This window comes from Babylonia areolata, chromosome 20, assembly GCF_041734735.1.
Source record: "Babylonia areolata isolate BAREFJ2019XMU chromosome 20, ASM4173473v1, whole genome shotgun sequence".
Taxonomy (NCBI): domain Eukaryota; kingdom Metazoa; phylum Mollusca; class Gastropoda; order Neogastropoda; family Buccinidae; genus Babylonia; species Babylonia areolata.
Window position 1 is genome coordinate 40541784 of NC_134895.1, and position 14532 is coordinate 40556315.

The 14532-nt window shown below is 41.8% G+C and overlaps 1 protein-coding gene across 1 annotated transcript in view; it reads left to right on the plus strand.

Annotated features, from left to right (window-relative positions):
* The first annotated feature begins 4758 nt into the window (after positions 1-4758).
* The window catches only part of LOC143294981 (synaptonemal complex protein 3-like), a 16285-nt gene continuing 6511 nt past the window's right edge, over positions 4759-14532 (plus strand). Inside the window, exons 1-7 of the mRNA XM_076606509.1 lie at positions 4759-4817; positions 6472-6521; positions 6949-7063; positions 9420-9694; positions 11189-11283; positions 13037-13136; positions 14290-14348. Coding sequence (XP_076462624.1) covers positions 4802-4817; positions 6472-6521; positions 6949-7063; positions 9420-9694; positions 11189-11283; positions 13037-13136; positions 14290-14348 — 710 coding nt within the window. The 5' untranslated portion in view covers positions 4759-4801. The remainder of the gene's footprint in view (positions 4818-6471; positions 6522-6948; positions 7064-9419; positions 9695-11188; positions 11284-13036; positions 13137-14289; positions 14349-14532) is intronic.

Consider the following 14532-nt stretch of genomic DNA (forward strand, 5'->3'; position numbering starts at 1 on the left):
AACATGCACACAGACTCTCTCTGTCTCTGAGATTTGTGGAAAACAACTCAACAGTTCCCCCATGGGGATGCCATGGGCTCTTTCAGCACAAACAGTACCCCGACCTTCTAGAAATGTCCTTTTTCCTACCACCCTCTTTTTTCTGGCTGTTTCCTCCTTTTTTTGACTCACTTGTGTAAACAAAGTGAGTCTATGTTTTAACCCGGTGTTCGGTTGTGTGTGTGTGTGTGTGTGTGTGTCTGTGGTAAACTTTAACATTGACATTTTCTCTGCAGATACTTTGTCAGTTGACACCAAATTTGGCATAAAAGTAGGAAAAATTCAGCTCTTTCCAGTCATCTTGTTTAAAACCTCTGGGATGGGCACAAAAAAAGAAAAAAAAAGAAGCCTAATTATATGCATTATATTTATATTTTTTGTATTCTCTAAACTTGGCACTTTGTGACACAACAACAAGAGGAGTCATTATTATCATTTTTTGTTCAAACAGGAACTTCTTTTGCAAAGCATGGAATTTTTATTTATTTTGCAAACGTTTTGGTGCAGATTCTAAAAAAAGGGAAATTACTCTGTAATTAATGCTAGGGGACTTAATTTATCACAAGTGAGTCTTGAAGGCCTTGCCTCTCTTGTCTTTTTTTTTTTTCCTATCTGTTCCTTTTTATCTTGCTGACTCGTTCATTTAGTGCGTTTTTTTTTCTGGAAAGCCTTGATTTGTTGTTTTTGAGGGGGGGTTGGGGGGGGGGGGGGGTTGGTTGCTGTCTTCATTTCTGGCTTTTTCCTCCGGTTTTTCTTCTTCCTGTGTTCCTCTCTGCCTTGCTGGCCTGTTCACCTGCATTTTTTTTTTTTCAAGAAAGCCTTTATTGATTTTTGTCTTTTTCTGGATTTGATAATTGGGTTATCTCACTATATCATATTCCTATTTGCTCCTAGGACGTAATGAGTGCACTGGCAATTTTTGGTTATGTATGCCTCTTGTTGGATATGATTTTCTGTATTATGTTTAATTATGTTATGTTCAGGTTAGTTGGGTTTTTTTTTTTGTTTTTTTTACTAACCCTCTGGTGAAAATTGACATAACAGTCATGTCTGTCGAGAGGCATGTCTGTCGGTCTATGTGCATGAGTAAGACTGCACAGTGTACTTGTGCCTTGTTTCCTTTTCCAGGTTTTTTTTCCAGGTTATATGTGATCAGTTATTGCAGTTTTTGCAACCCATATACTAGATAGATGAACGGCAGCATGTGTATGATAGTAATGTCTGACTATGACCACCAGAACAGCAGAGGAGGCATCTACTGTCCTAACTATCTGTGCTAGAATTTGATTATAGTGGAGAGTGTCTTGCCCAAGTTACATCCCCACTATGTTGGCCAAGAGGGTTGGCATTGGGATGGTTCCCAAAGGCTAATTAGCCCCTGAGGCTGCAGCACTAAGAGTCAGTGCAATCTTGCCTCCTAGTTTCAGAGTCACAGTCCTTCACTAAAGACGAAGTTGTAAATGACTTCCCATTGCAGTGGAGAAATCATTTATTGGACAGCTTTCACTTTACTGTTGTTGGCCAAACTGTAAGCTTATTTCAGTCTGTGATATAATCCGAACGTTGAGCAAGAGATGAAACAGGTGGAGATATTTTTTTGTACCAGTTTTCAAAGACAAGGAAATTGCACGCCACTGCACATCAATAAAGACTGAAATATGTTGAGTAAATGCAATACTCTTGCAAAGCAACAAATAATTTTTTTTTAAATATTGTACACATTTGCAGATGGAGGTGGCAGATCCAGTGTGAAAAGCAAGGTTAGTTAGTCTTATTTTCTAGTGTGACTGTATCACTGTGTTTAAGAGGACGCTGTAATCTGCCTGTAACATACCCTTTTTCCATGGAAAGCAAGTGTGTAAGTTGAAGAAAATGTTTTCAAGTCTTATTCAGTGTAGGAGTTGTGTGTGTGTGTGTGTGTGTGTATGTGTGTGTGTGTGATCTGCACTTTTTAACTCTCTGTTAAAGACACAGGCTGTTGTTATTGCAGACATAGCTGTGCACTGTTTAACTCTCTGTTAAAGACATGGACTGTTATTGCAGACATAGCTCTGCACTGTCAGCTCTCTGTTAAAGACACAGGCTGTTATTATAGCTGTGCACTGTTTAACTCTGTTATAGACACAGGCTGTTATTATAGCTGTGCACTGTTTAACACTCTGTTAAAGACACAGGCTGTTATTATAGCTGTGCACTGTTTAACACTGTTAAAGACATGGACTGTTATTGCAGACATAGCTCTGCACTGTCAGCTCTCTGTTAAAGACATGGATAGCTGTGCACTGTTTAACACTCTGTTAAAGACACAGGCTGTTGTTGCAGACAAAGCTGTGCACTGTTTAACTCTGTTATAGACACAGGCTGTTATTATAGCTGTGCACTGTTTAACTCTCTGTTAAAGACACAGGCTGTTGTTGCAGACATAGCTGTGCACTGTTTAACTGTCTGTTAAAGACACAGGTTGTTATTGCAGACATCTTTCAGCTCTGCATTGACACACAGGACATCAGAGAGGGGAAGTAGTGTGACCCAGAAATCAGTGAAGTCGCCATTCACTTTCAGCTTGGCCTCCACATTCAGTGTATACAGTGTTCACATGTTCACAGCTGTTCTGTTTTGTTTCGTACCTTTCCTGTGGCAGCTTTCCTGTGATGTAATTATGTATGTCAACTGGTTTCATTTTCTGCAGTTTTTTTGTTTGTTTGTTTGTTTTTTTCATTTCAGTTTTCCATTTAGTTTTTACATTTCAATTTTTCATTTTGTTTGGAACCATTTGTTGCTTGTCATCGAGAGTTACTGTAATACATCATATTGTAAACAAGTGGTTTGGTTCTCAGCACTTGTCTGTCTTCTGAGCTCTTTCTTTTTTATTTGAAAAGATGTTGGTATGATAACGATAATAGTAGTAGTAATTGGACATTTTTCAGCACTTTCCTCATTGCACAAAGACACATACGAAACACAGTCCTCAGCTCACAATCATGCATAATAGACATATATATATGTGCATACAAACTTGTATGTACCATACAAACATACATACATACATGCATCTGTCAATCCGTCCATCCACCCATCCATCCATCCATCCATCCATTCAGTGCACACACAATACAGCATTACAAATATACCTACACAATCAACTAGACGAAATACTGCTGGAAGTCTTGAGGTTAGATTTAAAGGAAGCAGTGAGGGGCTGTGACAGACGTGGTGAGGCAAAGAGTTCCATATTTGAACAGCAGATGATGAAAAGGCTCAACCACCGTTCTCTTTTGTTCTTTTGGGATGCAAAAGGTTTCCGTCATTGGCAGCAGAGCAAAGAGAACGGGAGGGTACATAGATTTGAAGGATGTCAGGTATCGAGGTGCAGTTCCAGATTTGATAAGGTATCAGAGACAGGCGGCTTTGTATTTGATTCTTTGCTCTATGGGTAACCAGTGCACTCTTTTAGAAGGGTTGTGTGCAGTGTGCAGATCTTTTTGCTTTATAAATCAATTAGGCAGCAGAATTTTGTTTTTATTGATTTATACATGTAAAAATGAATTTGTGACAATGAAAATATGTCGACTTTCAACTGTGCTTAGTTCTACTCCTCCAAAACTCATAACTTTAAATAACAGTAATCATGTTTAACATGGTGTAAGGAATCTGGAACAGGACAGATTGGTAACGCAAAGATTTCTAAGTGCAAGAAGATACATGTGGTGTTGTTCAGCAATGTCATAGCAAAAGGAGTGGTAAAAAAACCAAGTCTTTAATGAGACACAGATCAAATTGATGACTATCCTATGAGTCTTGGTGATTTATGTAATGATAATGGTAATGTGCACACAGGTATATGGATATAACTGACAACAGAGTGTGCACACAGATATTTGAAGATATAGTTTTCATTTCTTTTTCAATTTCTGTTATTACACCTGTGCTGATATGTGACTGTCAGTGAATTATGCACACATGTCGAAATCGATATGACTGACAGCAGAGTGTGCACACAGATGTTTGTAGATTTTTTTTTCTTTATTTCTTTTTTGATATCTGTTATTACAAATGTGATGATGTGACTGTCAGTGAATTGTGCACACAGGTCATTATGGATATGACTGACTGCAGAGTGTGCACACAGGTATTCGTAGATTTTTTTGTTCACTACTACTTTGTCTTTTTTAATTGCAGTGATTACACATGTGCTGATACAACTGTCAGTGAATTGTGCACACAGGTCGTTATGGATATGACTGACAGCTTTTTCAATGGCTCACAGTGCATGACATTTTAAACAGATTGTGATGGACATCAAGATGAAATTTTAATGTACACTCACACACATCTCCACTCACACACACGTGTGCACGCACGCATGCATTGGATTGTGGAAAAGGGTGGTTAAAGACGTGTCGGATGTTAGCAAGGATGTGTTTGTATACATGGGTGAGTCTGTACAATTGTGTTCATAGGTAAGGATATGTATATATATATATTAAAACTGTGTGTGTGTGTGTGTGTGATCAGGTTGTGGAGGAAGAGGAAGATATAGAGAATGAGTGTTCCCCACCCCCACAAAGAAAGACCTTGGACAGGGTGGGTGCATCAGGTGAGGTGTTCACCCCACTCAGCCACACCTCAGTGCACAAGACCTCGGGGAAAGGCTGGTCTGCCACACGTCACAGCAGGAAGGAGGAGAACCCGGAACATGCCCACAAGGAAAGGTGGAGCGACAGAAAAGAAAAGACGCCAGAAAACTGTGGATGCCTCAAAGATGGGGTTGCATGGTGGTAAGTGGATGACTCATGATTTTAAGTTCCCTCCCCCCCCCTCACCTCCCTATCCTCTGCATAACTTTAGTTGCATTACTCTCATGCCACTTATTTTGATCTCCTTCATACACAGCCACACCTGGGTTTGCCTGTCACATTCCCAGCACTGGTGGTGTCACAGGGAACCATTGATATTAGGTTGCCAGGAGGCCACACACTGGAGGAGACCCTGCATTGCTGCTGAGTCACTTTGGCAGTATTCTGTAGTGTCTGTTCTGATTTAATGTATTTTTAGGACACCACCTATTAGTCGCCTACTGATGGCAATGACCGCTTGGTCATGGAGTCCGACTGAGTGAGTGTCCCCCCTGATATAATTAAACATTTGGCCCTTGTTGAGGCATGGGGGATTTTAGAAAGCATAATCATAAACACAACTAGATTTATTATAATGTGATATGTTCAGTATTAGCTCTTTGTTGTTGTTGCTTTTGTTGTTTTTTGTGTTGTTTAGATGTACGTTTTGATTTGTGTTTCTCACTTCTGGTTGAAGAATGTACCAAATGACTTGCAGCTGGGACATTGTTGAAACACTGCTAACAATCCCACAGTTGATTGTGGTGTAGTTCTGACTCCCTTGTCTCTAGCAACAGTAATATTTCTATCTATCTATCTATCCCTTGGTCACATAGACCATGGGGGCACCACACATTTGGCAGCCAGCCTCCTCCATCCCTCGCGGTTGTCTGTCCTTCTGCCCGTCTCACTCATGGTTGGACCTGTCCACTCTGAGATATCGTCCTCCAATCTCTTCTTCTGCATGCCTCTTCTCCTTGCTACCTGCACTGTTCCCTGCAGGCAGGTCACGGCCAGCCCCGATGAATGTGAGAAGTAGGTTCCCCACCGACGGGCGCAATAGCCGAGCGGTGAAAGCGTTGGACTGTCAATCTGAGGGTCCTGGGTTCAAATCACGGTGACGGCGCCTGGTGGGTAAAGGGTGGAGATTTTTACGATCTCCCAGGTCAACATATGTGCAGACCTGCTAGTGCCTGAACCCCCTTCGTGTGTATATGCAAGCAGAAGATCAAATACGCACGTTAAAGATCCTGTAATCCATGTCAGCGTTCCGTGGGTTATGGAAACAAGAACATACCCAGCATGCACACCCCTGAAAACGGAGTATGGCTGCCTACATGGTGGGGTAAAAACGGTCATACGCGTAAAAGCCCACTCGTGTGCATACGAGTGAACGCAGAAGAAGAAGAAGAAGGTTCCCCACCCCCACAAAGAAAGGCCTTGGACAGGGTGGGTGCATCAGGTGAGGTGCCCATCCCACTCAGCCACACCTCAGTGCACAAGGCCTCGGGGAAAGACCTGTGTGCCACACGTCACAGCAGGAAGGAGGAGAACCCGGAACATGCCCACAGGAAAGATGGAGCGACAGAGAGGAAAAAGATGCCAGAAAACTGCACTGTTCCCTGCAGGAAGGTCACGGCCAGCCCCGATGAATGTGAGAAGTAGGAATTAGAGCAACAAAATTGTGTCATGCATTCTGATTGGTTGTGTTTTGTGCATGGTGTCAGAACAGAAGCATGACATTTTTGTTCATCGCCAGCCTTTGGTTTATGCATGTTCATTATTTGATGATTGATGCAAGGTTTTGTTGTTGTAGACTTTCCATCTGCCAGCAGTGCCAGTAAAGCGACTCTGAAGGGAATACTTGTATCCTTTGAAGTAGTACTCACCTCTGTGTGGTTTTGTCTCCTCTGGCTGGCTGGCTGTATGTCTTTCCATCTGTCCCTCGGTCTCTCTCTGTGTATTACATATGCACATGCACCTTTGGTGGACACGCATGTAAAAATAGATGAGAGAGTCTGTCATGGTTCAGTGAGTAATTTGCACTGAAAGAATTTAATGTGGACAATTTGGATAAGATAATGATTACATTCCACATTTTGGATAGAAATGCTCTTAGCATAGTTACATTCTTATCTATGCTCTTCATGCTCATGGTTTGTGTTAACTAGTCTTGAATTGCTGAAGATGTTTTTGCTGATAAATATGAACAGGCTATTTTTATAGAAAGTTAATCAATGTTCTTTAATCAGTATTTCTTAATTATTAATTAATAAATCTTAACTTGAAGAAGGACAATGATTTCAACATGGAATCAGGGGATATGGAAGAAACTACCGACGTTTACAACAAGAGATGGGAGTATCAACCCAAAGAGTTACTCCCTATGCTTGGAGAAAACCTGACAGGTAAGTGTACTTCAAGAAACGTTGGGCAGTGGCCCAGCGGTAATGTACCTCACCAGGAAGCAAGTATCCACAGGTTCGAATCCCATACACAGACCAGGGTTCATACTTCCCACTCCACTAGACCTTCAGTGGTGATCTGTATGCCAGTCTTCCGGATGAGACACTAAACTAAGGTCCTGTGTGCAGTCTGTAAGTTGGGCAAAAAAACCAGACTCTTGACAATGAAAGGATCATCCCTGTCAAAATGTTTTTTTTTTAAATCACTTTGAAGGTAAATCAAGGACACATGCAGACAGAAGAAAAAAAAAGTGTGGTGCTTATACTGTGGCAAACTGCAAACGCCAGGGAGAACAGCCCAAATTTCACACAGACAGCGCAATTCAATACAATACAATACAATTCAATATTTCTTCTTCTCCGTTCATGGGCTGCAACTCCCATGTTCACTTGTACATACACGAGTGGGCTTTTACATGAATGACCATTTTTACCCCACCATGTAGGCAGCCATACTCTGTTTTCGGGAGTGTGTATGCTGGGTATGTTCTTGTTTCCATAACCTACCGAATGCTGACATGGATTACAGGATCTTTAACATGCTTATTTGATCTTCTCCTTGCATATACACATGAAGGGGGTACAGGCACTCGAAGGTCTATACATATGTTGACCTGGGAGACTGGAAAAATCTCCACCCTTTACCCTCCAGGTGCCGTTACCAAGATTCAAACCTGGGACCCTCAGGTTGAAAGTCCAACACTTTAACTAACTGTTTGGCTATTGCACCCATTAATACAATACAATACAATGCATCTTTGTTAATCCAAATGGTCATTGCATATAATAAAAATAATACAGTGCAATAATTGTTCTGCATATTTTTGTGTCTGTATATCCCAGAAACTGGCTTCAATGCAAAATTCAGTCAAGACTTTGTTTGAATCTCCTTGTGTTCATTCCACACATAAGCTGTAGTTGAGTGATATCAGAGTTGCTGACCTTTGTATAACAGTCAGTCGTTTTTGACTATGACCATTAGAACAGCAGAGAAGGTAACAGCTGTCCCAACTATATGGGCTCATAGTCCACGAAAGACAAAGCTGCAAATGATTTCCCATTGCAGTGGAGAAACCATTGATAGTATAGCTGTCACTTTGTTGTTTGCCCGACTGTAAACTCACAGACATAGGAGAGCCCAGTGCTGTGGCCTCCTGTTGAGGCGTGGTGGAGGAGAGCAGTGAGAGAAACATCTCTTTTCCCCTCTGTGATCCAAAGCTTCCATCTTCCTCTCTCGATTCAGGAGACATGTGCTCTGACAAGGTGAACAGCTCCACTGTGCGTGATCTATTCTTTTCAGCAGGGTGAAACAACCACAGAAATTTATTTGAAAAGGTCATAGTACAAGTACAGTTAATTGGACAGGACAACTTTAACCTCCTTTAATTTTTCTTTTTTTTTACACTGCAGTCTCTTGCTCTTTCTTTAGTTTTGTAATTCATGTGGTGAATCCAGCAGATAATGTGCAGAAAGAGTGTTGAGGCCTGGCCAGTCTTGGTGTTGCTTGTATTTTATAGGAATTCAAATTCAGAATTTTGATCCTAGTTCATCGTTTTGGCATGTATTATTGTATTATAGTCTGTGGTGTCCGACTATGGCCATCAGAACAGTAGAGGAGGCAACTAGTGTCCTGACTATCTACGTTAGAATATGAGTATAGTGGAGAGTGTCTTGCCCAAGTTACATCCCCACTCTCTTGGCCAAACCGGGTTTTAGGACAGTCAGCGTTGGGATGGTTCTCAAAGGCCAACTCATCCCCAAGGCTGCAGTTCCTGACAGGGAAACCCCAAAGTTCCTTATAGCTTACCGTGACTGTGCTGAATTTATAATTTTGATCCTTCTTCATTCCTCAGGCACCAAGGCTGAATGGGTAAGGCAAGGGACTTCAGATCCAATGATCACAAGTGATCAGGGTTCAGGACTGGCCCCCTGCCTTCTTATGCCGAGCCCTAGACATAGTGAATAGGAACTCACTGCCATGATGGCCACAAAAAGCCTTGGGAACTTTAACCATTTTCACCGTTTGTGAAAGACTATGACTCTCAAACTAGGAGGCAAGATTGTCACTGGCTCTTAGTACTGCAGCCTTTGGGGGCTAGCTGGCCTTTGGGAACCATGTCAACAATAACTGTCCTAAAACCCTCTTGTCTGAGAGAGTGGGGATGTAACTTGGGCAAGACACTCTCTACTATAACCAAATTCTAGCCCAGATAGTTGGGACAGCAGTTGCCTTCTCTGCTGTTCTGATGGTCATAGTCGGACACGACTGACTATCACACTTTCGGCGTGTCGCTGACAGGAAGACCCCCGAGGAAGAGGAAGCCTCAGCCATCAGCCCCCCAGCCATCACAGAAAGCATGGAAGACTGCGGGCAGTGTGCTGGCGGTGGGGATGTCAGGCGACGCAGCATGCCTGGCGCTCAGTGAGGACGACGAAGAAGAAGACCCCCTGGACATCGACGTGGATGTGGAGGAGGGGACACAACCAGGGACGGACCTGGCGCTGCCCCAGCCTGTCACCGGCATCACCTCCCTGCTGCAGGGCTTCACATCTGACCTGCAGAAACAGATGAAGGTCAGTGAGGCTGCCGGGGGTGGGACAGGGGGGTTGGTGGTCTGAAGAGCACTGTGGTACATTGTGGGTAAGTGTTATCTTCAGAGTTGGTCTTGAAGAACACATAAATACTTTGCAAGCAAGTGTTATTTTTAGGGTGGTCTGAAGATTGTGGGCAAGTGTTATATTTTTAGGTTGGTCAGAATGGCAAATAAATATTTTAGGGCATGTCTTTGTTTTTTTTAGAGGTTGTCTGAATATTTAGTTAGCATGCTGGAGTTGTTTTTTTGTTGTTTTTTTTAGGTGGTCTGAAGAATGCATAAATATTTAGCAGGTACGTGTTGATTTTAGAAGCCTATCTTTGCTAGGAGTTGTTTGAAGAACACATGATCAATAGTTTGTCAGCATTGTTGTTTTTTCAGTGGCTGGGTGTTAGCTTTTTCTCCACCCCATCCCATCTCTGTCTGCTTATCTGTCGTTTTACTGAAGGTTACAAGACCACTTTTGCCTCTGCATACTTAAGCATTACGTTTGTCATGTCAGATTGCTTCAGGATCCTATCCATGAAGGACAGTGGTGTGGCATCTGTACAGTTGTAGGGATTTGTTGTGCAGATAGGTGTTGTCAAACTCCAGGGTGTTCGGGAATTAACAAATAATGAGGCCAGGAGATGAAATGATTAACAAATAGCAAAGAGTGATAACTCTCTCCATTACACAAGGTACACAACTTCAAGTCAGTGATGCTTACGCTACCGATTCAGCTAGCACACAGGTAAATAAAAGGTACATTGGAACAAACCAGACACTTCCTCAAAAAAAAAAAAGAAAGTGCCGGGCCTGTCCGTATACCAGTCATTTGACATGTGCACACAGCAGCAAAGACAAGAAATGTGCAAACACAAATTAGCTTTTATTCAAGACTGACATAGCCTCTTTAATTCTGAACAAGCCACACAGAACACATGGACAATACAGAACAAACACATGGTTGCCTCGGTGGTTTTTCGACTGGAAATTAACAAATAATGAGGCCAGGAGATGAAATGATTAACAAATAGTAAAGAGTGATAACTCTGTCCATTACACAAGGTACACAACTTCAAGTCAGTGATGCTTACGCTACCAATTCAGCTAGCACACAGGTAAATAAAAGGTACATTGGAACAAACCCAGACACTTCCTTAAAAAAAGGAAGCGCTGGGCCTGTCCTTATACCAATCCTTTGACATGTGCACACAGCAGCAAAGACAGAAGAAATATGCAAACACAAATTAGCTTTTATTCAAGACTGGCATAGCCTCTTTTATCCTGAACAAGCCACACAGAACACATGCACAATACAGAACAAACACATGGTTGCCTCGGTGGTTTTTCAACTGGATGTTCATTTCATGATTTGTAAGATTGTTTGGACGAGTGTATATTTGCATTTTCCATGTAAAAAGTATGTTTCATTTCAGATTCTAAGTGATGTTGAAGAAGGGTGGTCTTGTTTTGTTGGGTTTTTTTTCAGGAAAGAGAAAACCAGGTACAAGAGCTTGCCAAAGGTGCAGTGAAATTGTCCAGTCGACGGATAAATAACCTGTGGACAACACAGAGAGCTAAACGGTATGTGCTGTTTAGTGGGAAGATCCTTTTATCTCTCTCACCACCAAGTTTCTGTGTGAAGAATGCTCTCCAGGACCAAAATATTTTAGACTCAAAGCTCTCAGTCGCAGGCTCCAGCTCATGTAAAAGCAATACAATGGACTTGTTTTACTTTAAACTAGGTCAGGGGGGCGAAGGTTTGTCATTGTTCTATGTGCGGGAAACTGGTTGCAGCTGTCAAGCTTTGTTACAATGAGAACAAGAGAGGCAAGGCCTTCAAGACTCACTTGTGATACACTTTAAAAAAAAAAATCCAAGCTTTTTATGTATTGAGTATAATTTCAAAATGTAATGTTTGAGATGAGAAAGATCAGTTTAAAGCAAATTAACTCCCCTAGCATTACAGAGTAATTTCCCTTTTTTACTATCTGCACCAAAATGTTTGCAAAATAAATAAAACTTCCATGCTTAGCAAAAGAAGTTCCTGTTTGAACAACAAATGATAATGACTGCTCTTGTTGTTGGGTCACAATATCAGATCAAAGTGCCAAGTTTAGAGAATACAAAAAAAAATAAATATAACAGTAAATACAGTTTGCATATAATTAGGCTTCATTTTTTATTTTTTTGTGCCCATCCCAGAGGTGCAATATTGTTTTAAACAAGATGACTGGAAAGAACTGAATTTTTCCTATTTTTATGCCTAATTTGGTGTCAACTGACAAAGTATTTGCAGAGAAAATGTCAATGTTAAAGTTTACCACGGACACACAGACACACACACACACACACACACACACACACACACACACACACACAGACAACCGAACACCAGGTTAAAACATAGACCAAAAATGGTTCTTTTAACATGACCTCTTGATGTCGACTTAAGTCACCTGTGGCAGCGCACTGTCTAGTTGACAAACGATACCTGTGGTGGCGAATGAGTAAAATTGTGAAATGTTTGTCAGTTTTGGAATGGTTACGGTAGATGTGTCTTATCAAATGGGTGTGTCATATATGAGTTCAAAATAACTTTTTTCATTAAATTCAAGGAGTTGGGTTGGGGTTGTTTTTTGTGTGTGTTTCCTTATTTGGCTTGTATTTCCAAGATCTGACTGAAAAGCAAATTTCTGCACAGCATTTTTTGATCAATTGAAATAGATACTGTTCCTTGATCATAGACATGATGGAGTCTCCCATCATAGACATAGCTCTGTCATTAAGCGCTTAACAAACATGGAGTCACTTGCACAACAGGCTGCCTACCTGGCATTTGTTTCATGTGTCATTCAGTCAGCATTTGGTCTTGAACTCACACACACACACACACACACACACACACACACCATTTGCCAGGAACAATTTTTGTTGCTATGGGTTCTTTTACATGCGCTAAATGCATGTTGCGCATAGGACATTGGTTTGTTGTGTTACCTGAATGACTGTATGTAGTTCCGTGCAGTGTCAAAATAGCTAATATAATTATTTTATTTCTTTATCTATTTGCTTACTTATTTTTATTGTATTTCCATTTATGTATTTATTCATTAATTTAATGACTTTACTTGTTTATGTATCTTCTTTTACTTTTTTTTTTTTCCCTCCAGCCCGACTAAGTGAGTTGGGTAACACAGCTGCTCAGGCCATATGCTTAGCAGATGTGGTGTAGCATATATGGATTTGTCTGAAAGCAGTGATGCCTCCTTGAGTAGGTGAACAGAACAGAACTAACATGAAGCTGTGGTCATGTGCTGCGTTGTACCTTTTGCAGAGGGGCAGTGCTGAACAGCTTCAAGGACCGTGTGCACACAGAGCTGTGTGAGCTGGAGCAGGACGTGGCCTTGCTGACTGACATGGAGAAAACTGTGGAGGTGTGCCAGTGCTGTGTGTTGTGTTGACAGAGCTCTGTTTTTGGTGTTTTGGAGAGATGGCTTCACTGTTGATCATACACACACAGGCACACACGCGTGCACGCACTTACACATGCACACGCGCACACACACACACACACACACACACATACGCACACATGGGTGCATGCTCAAACACACACACAGGCACTCACACACACACACACACACACACACACACACACACACACACTCAGACAAACAGATATGCACACACACATGCACACAGACACAGACCCAAGCACCCATGTACACACACATGCACACAGACACAGACCCAAGCACCCATGTACACACACACACACACACACACACACACACAAACACTCACACGCACACAGACTCACACTCAGACACAAACAGATATGCACACACGCACACACAAACACACACACAGACCCAAGCACCCATGCACACACACACACACACTCACACACACACACACACACACGCACGCACCACTCTTCCCACGCTGCCCCCCACCCACCCTCATCCCTGCCCCCCCCACACCCCCCCCCCCCTCCAATGTCCCCACAACACCCCCCACTCACCCTCCTTTTTTTCCACCATCAAATATCACATAAAGTGGAAAGGTGTTAAACTGAAGACGACTACTACACATACACAGGTTTTTTTTTTTGCTTTGTTTCATTACTGTACTGTGTCAGAACTTCATTCAGTCATTGACTGCTTGTGGATTTCTTGAGCACTTCACTGCTTTGCTTCATACAGTCCAGTGGGTATCTTGAAAACTCAGCTTTAGATACGACATAATCCACACAGTTCCTGTTGCAAAGCCAGCCTCATTCAGCGTGTCCATATTCACCATACAGAATTATTGCATTGTATTACTCAGTGCCACAACAGATTTCTTTTCATGTGTTCTTCTGTAGAATGCCTGTCGTAGCCTTACCAGTAGAGAAAGGAAGGGCGTGATCTGGATAATACTTGTTTCAAAAGAGTACAGAGATTTCGCTTCAGCATAGGTAGCTCAATAGATAAGCTTTCATACTAAGAGGAAATGACATGATTAACTTAAAAGTTTGAAACTACATTGCTTTTGCTTTATTTTGTTTTATGTTTTTTGTGTGTGTGTGTGTGTTGTTTTTTTCAGGCCACATACTTGAAGCAACTGACTGTTCTTCGTGAACAGCGAGAGAAACTTCAGAACAGGTTGGTTGCGTGCTTGTTTAATCCATTGCCTGCCTCAGGACATGAGACCTACATCCCTTTTGTTGCACTGTTATATGGCTGTAGGACATTTTTCTCATGTCCACTTTTCACCAGCAATTCACGATCGATAGTTAAAGGGAAATAACATGTTTTATTTCTCCCTGTCTTCTAGAATGTTAGAAGA